The following is a 9,289-nucleotide window of genomic DNA, read 5'->3' as shown; positions in this document are numbered from 1 at the left end:
TCAAATATCATCATCATCATCAGTCCACCATATGCTTGACACAGCTGGACAGACTCATACTTTCTTTATTCCTCCTCCTGACTTGCATATGTTTGGACACAGGGAGGGCCTTGGCTCGGATTCAAGTTCCTCATGCTGTGAGGTGATGCGTGCTGACCAAGCCACCGGCAGCACTGATAAACTTTTAATAACACTTAATACTTAATCAGTCTCCCATTAACATTCACACATTTTTTCATTCATTGCACACAAGATTTCATATCTCATTCATTCTTTATTATTCATATCTCATATTAAATGAGGAAGCAATAAAGCTAAAACCTGGCAGTTAATAAATAATATGAAAGTATACATACATCATACTTTGACAGCAGTTAATGTACAGACATTAAACCATTAAGCAGAAATTAAAGAAGCTTGCCAGAGAACTGAATGTGAGTGGTTAATGTAATGTAATAACCAGTGTAACAGCATGTACAAATGCTTTGTGCTGATTATAAGACTTTGCATCTTCAACCCACTTCTTTTTTCTTCTTCTTTTTTTGACCTTATCATGTTTAATGGTTGTGCTCAACTGCAAACAGGAGTTTGTGGATATCATAGCTCTGCTTTTCATCTGCATGTCACTGTGGACAATGTGTGTAAGCTGTTGCTGGAATCTATTGTGCAGTGTGTGCACAATCAGTCAAGACATCAGTTTAACAGGAGGTAAATTAAAACGTGTATGTGCGTCTCAGCAGCTGACAGATTTGCAAATACAATGCTTAGACTGCCAGATTAGCAATGACAGCCCGGGTGAACTCGTCGCTTGTCGCATAGCCCCCCAGGTCTCCAGTGCGCACCTGTTGCAAACATAAGGACAGTGTGTTACTATGTGCACAGCTGCAGCAACACATGTCCACATACAGTATCACGGCCAGTGTGTTAGAGAGCCTTTAAAAACTGAACCCGCTGAAAGAACAAATAGTATGATCAGAGAGAGTTGTTGTTGTTGTTGGTCTGTTCAGAAACATACAGCTGAATCTTAACAATGAGAGAACACAATGCTGTTGTAAAACATGAACCTAGTCTTATCTTAATAATTAGTATTCAACCGCAGTAACGTCATTCAAAGAGAAGATGGAATGTTATTTATTCAATACCACATCACACTTGTGACCAGCTTTAATATGCAAGTATGAAATTTCCATTTAGAAATTGTGGTCAAAAGGGGAACAAAATCTGAGAAACACAAAACAAACAAACAAACAAGCAAACAAAAAATATGACACTGTTTACAGTGGTGGTGGTAAACATTCTCCATAATGACCTTTAACACTTTGATTATGCAAAAGGTTAAAACAAACAGTTACTATTATACTGCTTTATTTTTTATTATTTGTGGTTAACGGCTGACTGCGTATGAATTGCAGCACAGTAAGACAAAAAGCATGATGGATGAGGTGGTGAGACAGAGCAGTGTTTTAATTTCTTACAGCATCGGTGGCTTGAACAGTTCTGTGGAAATGAGCAGCACCATGTTAGGACAAAACTTGTCTCGTTAGTCCTCAGACACAATGTTTAAATATAAAAATGATGGCTTTGCCCATTTACTCACAAGACAAAAACCTAGACCATCCCATGAGGAGATTTTCTGCAGATCTTAAACTGTAGAAATATTATAAATCTTTCTAACACCTGAAAATGATTTCACAAACAATGGAGCAATACCTGAAAGCACTGTATATCTTGAGTCCAAATGTTTTTGGTTTTCTTGATTTTTGTTTTGGCAGAGTTGTTCATGATAAAATATTTCCTGTATTATTAATGTCACAGCAAGAAACATGAATTTTGCATTAAGATAGATTTGCTTTGGCTGTGCAGGAACAATTTCAGGCTTTAGCTGTGTTTATAGCACTGCAATGGCTGAACAAGGTTTTACTGAAACCATTAAGAAACTTGTTGGTCAGAAATGTTACGGTATTAGTGGGTCGTGATGCAGCAGTGATATGACACTAAATACTGAGATTCAGTAATATTCAGTCTTTAGATTGTTCAGTTCTGAGTGAGGAGGAAATCACACAAAGAAAAATGTGAAGTCAGTTGATGGTGAATTGTGAGACAAAAGTCAATTAGCGCATAAAGACAGTGTGGTTGTTGCACAGTTTCTGATAATGTGTGACAGCAGAGAGGTAGTCTACGTGGCCAACATGGCTGAAATACTAAGACGAGCAACAACCAAAAGCACATGATAATAAGTGGACAAAAAGATGACTGAAAAGATGATCCTACTCAGCCAAGTAAAAACTGAAAAAGCAAAAAGATGTAAAGTGATGGGAACTAACTACGAGGAAAAACTGGTGTCCATGAAGAGGGGCAACAGAAGATGAAACTGTGATGTGAAGGAGGCCTCTCGAGCTGCACATTTTTGGTGTTTGTCAAAACTGTGAAGCACCACTGTCATTTGGGAGTGAGAGGGGAAATGAGTCTTAACATGCGTCCAGTTCATGTTAAGACAATGTCCAGATTAAAAAAAAAAATGTCAGTGAGAAGGGTGACGGAACATCTAAACAGGTCGGTGACGCAGGTTTTCCACAACGGCACGCACAAAGTCGCCAGTGGTAGAGTACCCACCAAGGTCTCGTGTCCGTACCTGGGACGTGCACACAGATACAAACAAACACACACACACACACACACACACACACACAGGATAGTGGGGTACAAGGAGAGGAGGGATTTAAAGGAGAGGGAAGAGAGAGAGGAAGGGCACTTCAGACAACATTCACATTCACACAGCTGCCTCAAAGACAGCGTTATCCCAACTGAACAAAGTCATTTTGAGATGATATAGCTGAAATGTGATTTTCAGACCTGAACTGAACTGAACATGCAGTTTAGACAGCCGTCTGAGGGACGAAGGACGACCCACTTCATGCTAGTGTTTGCGTCAGTGTGAGTTAGTGTCAACAGGGATTGGGTGCAAAAGGCAGTTAAAAAGAAAAAAAAAATGTTTTCCTGGTGACAAATGCATTCAGCTTGCACAGTAAGGACAAATTAAGCAAGGGACAGAAATGCAAGAGAGAAGCTAAGACATACAGTTTCAAAAGTAGAGTAATCAAAGGCTCCCTAACACACTGTGTGTAGTGTAGTGTGCTAGTTTGTTAGATGAAGACATTTGTGGGTCAAGAACTGCTAGTATTACACTTAATGAGTTACTGTCATTGCTGCTATTTAATTGGTTTATATGACAAAGCTCTTTGGTTAGCTGTACAGGGCAGCATGCTGAAACTCTGTATGTGTGAGATTGCAGTTACAGACCCACAAAACCAGTGAGCGGCAGGTTAATTCGGAAACACAAGATGACAGGATTGGGGTAAAGGAGTCCTGCTGCCTTCACACATCCTCATTCTGCAGAATAACCCGCTGTTATTTTGCTCTAATGGTATTAGATGTAGAAAAGCTATCCCTTCTTTGGTGTTAGTGCTGTCTGACATGTTTATGTCATGGCTGGTGTCTCCACGTTGACAGGCCAGACCTGAACAATGGCTAAACAAGTGAAACACAATAGCGCGCACACACACACACACACACACACACACACACACACACACACACACACACACACACACACACACACACACACACACACACACACACACACACACACACACACACACACACACACACACACACACACTTACCTTGCCCTGTTTGATGACCCTCTTGACAGCATCTGACACCATTTGGGAGTGATATTCCAGACTGCAACACAATACAGAGACAATTAAGAGGTGACCAGGACTGTCTTGTACACATGTCCACATTCAGACCAGCAAGCACTTGAAGCTGTCTAAAGCTCAAGAAGTGCAGTAGACTAAGACAGAAGACACAAGAGTGCGATGTGAAACGTGGTGTACTTGTTACTACAAGGCCTAAGACGCTGACTCACTTGAGGTGCCTGAGCATGTTAGCAGCACTGAGCAACATGGCTGTGGGGTTGGCAATATTCCTCCCTACAGCTTGTGCAAACGGGTGGCGCGCACCCTGATAGAGAAAAGATACACGGCATGAATAACATGAGAATTACAGTCACAGAGAAGGGTTGTAGTATTCAACAGTCCACCAATAGTAATATAAATTCATAATGTTTTCTATAGTGCGTCATTATAATTTTCTCATCTAAACGTGTATAAATAGTAAACTCTAAACATAGTAAAGAGAGAATAAAAGAGGAAAACTAGAGAATGTCTGGACAGCTATACTTTGAAACACATGAAAGACAAATAAACCAGCGGGAAAAGGTCAGTGTAAACTCACAGTCTCAAACACAGCATACTCTGCACTGTAGCTTTCCCCAGGAACAACTCCTGCTCCTCCAACCAGCCCTGCTGCCAGGTTATCGATAATGTTACCGTACAAGTTTGGCATCACCAGCACGTCAAACTGGTACGGGTTCTGGACCAGCTGGAGACACACAACAAAAGTAATGCCAACTTTAAATGTGAAATGGAAAAGTGACACTGAAACCTAATCAGCTGTGTTTAGCCAGTCAGTAAACAAAGGATATTAGTAATTATTATGATCATTTACTATAGTAAAATTAAAGTGTAGCACTTCATACTGGTTCTATTTTTAATCAAGAGCAGCAAGAGAACTGTAACAAATACATATGGATCCAAAGTTTGTTTGACCATTAGGTATAAAATATAATATTAATGTATCACAACAAATCATTACCTGCATGCAACAGTTATCAATGATTATGTTCTCATATTTGATTTTGGGGTACAGCTGTGCCACCTCTGCACAGCTCTGCAGAAACAGGCCATCACCTAATTTCCTGTAATAAGACAAGGGATGAGGACAAGTGTTGCTATGGCTGTAAAAACAAATCATGACCCAAATTACCACAATTTCAAAGAATTAATAGAAGAATTAAACAGCAAAGGGGAAGTTTTTCTATTTCCTTACATGATGTTGGCTTTGTGAACAGCGGTGACCTTGTTTCGCCCCTTCTTGGTGGCGTAATCAAAGGCGAACTTGGCGATGCGCCGCGACTTCTCTCTGGTGATGATCTTCAAACATTCGATCACACCCGTCACACTCTGAAGAGCAAGAAAATGGCACATACATTTTAATACAGCCACTTTTATTGGAGGCTTGATAAATCCACAGGGCAAGAGCATGAAAATATATTACACCTTATACATTATACAGTGGATGCATTTTTCAGTTCATCTAATGTCTGACAGACCATATTCATTTACATTTTAATGAATGAAGCTGTCTTTACCGTAACTGCTCATATTTCACAAGTTTCATGCCTATTGCTAAAGTGTCTTTTCAGGCTTTAGGTTTATTACAGAGCACAGTGAAGATAAAATGCTAATAGTCAAGTTGCCAACAAACTAATGATAAAATGAGTCTACTGGACAAGTAAGATTCATTATGAGTAGCAATGAATGTTTACTCCCCAATATGACTGAGAAGTAGCTCAAAAGAAAACCTGAAGACACACACACACACACACACACACAAAAACAACGTACCATTTCATCATCTATGTCTGAGTGAGACATCTTTATTTTGATAGCCAGTTTAATGCTGTACAAATCTCTCAGTGTGCTCATGGGAAATCTCCCTCTTCAAAGGAAAAAAAAAAACATTTCCTTTTCACGTGGGTTGAAAACCACTGTTTATCCTGTGCCTGCAGTAAGGAGTAGGAGTGTTGTTTACCTCATGCTCCAACGAGCTGTACTCCCCCTCAGTCTGTTCGCGGATGATGACTAGGTCCAGGTTGTTGTGGCGAGTGCTGTAGCCCGGCAGGCTGTTCACATGAACCACATTAGCAAACAGGTCCAGTTTACGCCTGGGGAATTGACAGGGAGGGTTACTTAAAAAAAAATGAAGAAACAAAATGTAAACATGCAAATGAACAACTGACTTCCTAATTTTACCTCAGTCTCATCTCATATGAAGCCAACTCCCCTTTGAACTCCATGGGCGTATGAATCTTTCCTGGATAAACACACATGCCGCAAACACATTCGTTGGGTTCAGTTGATTCTCTTTAAAACCTCATTTACTGAATTTACTGTGCTTCATTTTCAACCATTTTAGTTTACTGCAATCTTTTAAATAACTCAAACAGTGCTAGTATGAAAACGAGATTAAAAAAAAGAAAAAAAGGAAAGCTACCTTTCATGGCCACTTTGTTGTTCTTCATAGAAGTCAACACTTGCTCCAGCTTCTCCTCACTGGCCATGTTCTGTACCTCACTCAGGTGGAACTCCTCGAATTCTACCGGGACATCTCCTGCCTGGAGAGGAGGCAGAAAGAAGACAGAATTTATTTATTTATTTATTTAAATCAGAAACCAACTTTAAGAGATACCATTTTTAAATATATATATGCCATACTTACATGTTATAAGTATGTCATACATTCTCTAAGCGCCTGCTTTTTTTTAGGATACTGCTAATGTCCAAGTTTATTGAAAAACATCCCAAAAACGTTACATTTGCTACATTAACAGTTGAAGATATATTTTTCCTAACTTTTTTTAGCTGTATTTTTTCCACTATTAAGGAAAAGTATATACATTTATGGATTTCATGCTACTGACACTTGTGCATTTCTTACTATTTAATTGCAAGAAGATTATTCAATAAAGTTATTAATAAATTTAACAAACTCTGGGAATTCAACTCTGTCCTTGTAAAATATACCTTAAAGACTTCCTTGACAGCAGTCATCAGCTCAGGTCCCACTCCATCCCCTGGAACCATTGTGACCTTGAAGATAGCATCTGCGCGGGCAGGTGGGGCTTCTGGACCACAGAGACCAGCAGATAAGCTCAGTGGTCGAGAGGCCAGCTGCTGCCACCGGGGGCCACTCAGGCCCTGAAGGATGGGGAGAAAAAAAAAAGACGTTGCCATATTGTAGTATCTCTCTATTATCTCTAATTATATTAGGGCAATGGTTCCCAACTTTCTTGGCTCGTGACCCCTTTAAAACAAAGTAGTGGCGACTTGTGACCCTGTGTCATAGTTTGGATACACTTATGAGATGTGAGTAGTTCCAAAGTTGATCCCTTCTTAGATTTATTCCATTTTTGAGTTTTGAAACAGAAAAATAATTTTGTATAGAGCTGAAACAATTGGTCAGTTTCTAACATTTTATATACAAAAGTTGACTGACAATAGTTGGCAGATTAATCAATAATGAACATGTGCATTACAACCCTAATTTTATGTTTTTGTTTCATTCCTTTAATCATCAGGGTCATTGTGGGCAATGTTACAAATGAATGACAAGTACTATATGAATTTTCTTTTATTGCAATACTGGATTTTTATTGTTTTTGCATCAGTTTCAATTTCAATTTAATTTGTTGGATTAGTCAAAAAGAGACACTCTTGTTTGGTCCCTTTCTTTCTTTATTGCCTCTACATTAAGAGCTTGTTAACCAATTTCCTGGAAAATGATCTATATCACAATGAGCATTGATATTATAATATAAAATTATATATATTGTGATAATCTGATGGAGTATTTTATTTGTATCATCCACTGCACAATGATGCCTATCTGATTAGATAATACTGAGGCAGGAAGAGATGAATGTGACTGTGTGTATGAAGAGTAGCCTGAATGGATAAATACATGGGAATAAATAAAATAAACTGTCATCTTTCAAAATGACGACTCAACCAACCACGACACCTGCAGATTTAACACATTTAGAGAGAAGTTAACTTCATATCTGTGGATTCCCACTGACATTTGAGAAAGCTAGAGAATTTGAGATTTAATTATCAAATCACAAGCACATTATCTGTAGAGGCAGTTCAGACTTCTTATCTGGTCTGCTCTTCTCATGCCGGTTAGCTAGTGGTGGGATAAGATGTGTGCTGTTGTTGCATAGTGTGACTGGTGGTTCATTAAGGACAGGGAGGTTACCATAGCAGGGTTAGCAGAGTCAGTTAGCCACTTTAGCTCCCAAAAAGATCTTAACTAATGAGGTTCCTTCTTGTTTGACGAGTATCTACTGACAACCAGAATTAACCGAGATTTGTTTCTCCCTAAAGCAACACAACCACAAAACAGTTCGTTTTAATCCTGAGACGACAGGACGTGTGTCAGTGAAGGAGGCTCGTGATTAGCAATAAGACACAGATGGAAGCTGTAAGTGTGTGTGTCCCTTGACAGTTAATAATAAAGTGCTTGTTGAGTTTAACAAAATACAACTTCAACGACAGCAGCTCTTTTCCTACCAAAATACTAACAAAACAAGCTTGTAAACATCTTCTGTACACTCACCTTGACCAATGTTACCAAGCTTCCCCTCAAGGCGGCCGCCATCGTCACTGACATGCAGCGAAGGAGCTGCTTCTTCTGTGGTGCAGCAGCAGTGTAGCGCTGACCACGGGACAACAACAGTGCCCCCAGGTGGATGGACGGAGCAGGTGTGGCAGACAACCGTGCAACGCCTGCTCCTCCTCCTCCTCTCTCCTTCCTACACTGGGAACTGTCTTATTCCAGGACACTTAGCAGACCAAATGGTAGGAAGCCAACCTGAGCATATCACATTGCAAATGTGTAACTTATAGCCTATTATCTTGAACTAAAACCTAGAAAAACCTGAGTTTGGGATGTTTGGGAATGACACCACAGAAAGCAGATGTTTTTCTTTGCATAAAATAATCTAAACAAAAGGCAAGATTTGAAGCCACATGGTGAGAATGATCTTCCTTCGGCTGTTGGATGTTGTCTGAGGAAGAAGATAAGTTTAAAACACAAAGTCTTCGCTTGTTACCTTACACCTCATGGATGAAAATGTTTGGCAGCACAATAATCTCATTGTCTCTTTGAAGGGGACAAAAACAAGTATAACAAAAGCACACACACACACACACACACACACACAAATCTGTATTATGTTATATTGGACAAAATGTTTATATCTGTAGCTAGAAACTGCATGAATGTAAAACCAAGACAAAACAATCCAAACAGGAAAAACGTCAGTGTACATAAGCAGGAAACAGTTGTTTGTAAAGACTTGTGCTCATTTTGGTTTAAGATCACTCTTCTGAAAAGTCTCCTTATTGCTGGAATGAGCTTTAATGAGGATGGCATACTGATACTGAAGATGGGGTATGACTGAAAGCAAGGATAGAAATGTTTGATGAAGTTATGAGGAGAATTCAGAAAGAGGTGAACAAAATAGTAAACAGGAAGACCTTGTTGTATTGTGGCATACAATCATGTAGCAATAAATACAGTCCTGCCGAAGCTTTAGTGT

The 9,289-nt window shown here is 39.4% G+C and overlaps 1 protein-coding gene across 2 annotated transcripts; it reads right to left on the bottom strand.

Moving 5' to 3' along the window:
• Positions 1–261: 261 nt before the first annotated feature.
• On the bottom strand, positions 262–8,379 carry idh3b (isocitrate dehydrogenase (NAD(+)) 3 non-catalytic subunit beta). Of its 2 annotated transcripts, none has more exons than XM_041034873.1 (11): positions 8,305–8,379; positions 6,711–6,884; positions 6,181–6,301; positions 5,940–6,000; positions 5,719–5,851; positions 4,954–5,087; positions 4,720–4,822; positions 4,300–4,446; positions 3,932–4,026; positions 3,684–3,744; positions 262–842 (listed from the first exon to the last, which is right to left on the bottom strand). In XM_041034873.1, the coding sequence occupies exons 1-11, from the start codon at positions 8,356–8,358 to the stop codon at positions 765–767; spliced, it is 1,161 nt and encodes a 386-aa protein (XP_040890807.1). In that variant the 5' UTR covers positions 8,359–8,379; the 3' UTR covers positions 262–764. The 2 variants fall into 2 exon arrangements, with proteins under 2 accessions (XP_040890807.1, XP_040890806.1); XM_041034872.1 differs by lacking the exon at positions 262–842 and adding an exon at positions 1,108–2,632.
• Between the last annotated feature and the right edge of the window lie 910 nt (positions 8,380–9,289).

This window comes from Toxotes jaculatrix, chromosome 3 (genome assembly GCF_017976425.1).
Source record: "Toxotes jaculatrix isolate fToxJac2 chromosome 3, fToxJac2.pri, whole genome shotgun sequence".
In the NCBI taxonomy this organism is placed as follows: domain Eukaryota; kingdom Metazoa; phylum Chordata; class Actinopteri; family Toxotidae; genus Toxotes; species Toxotes jaculatrix.
This window is presented reverse-complemented; position numbering and strand designations above follow the sequence as displayed.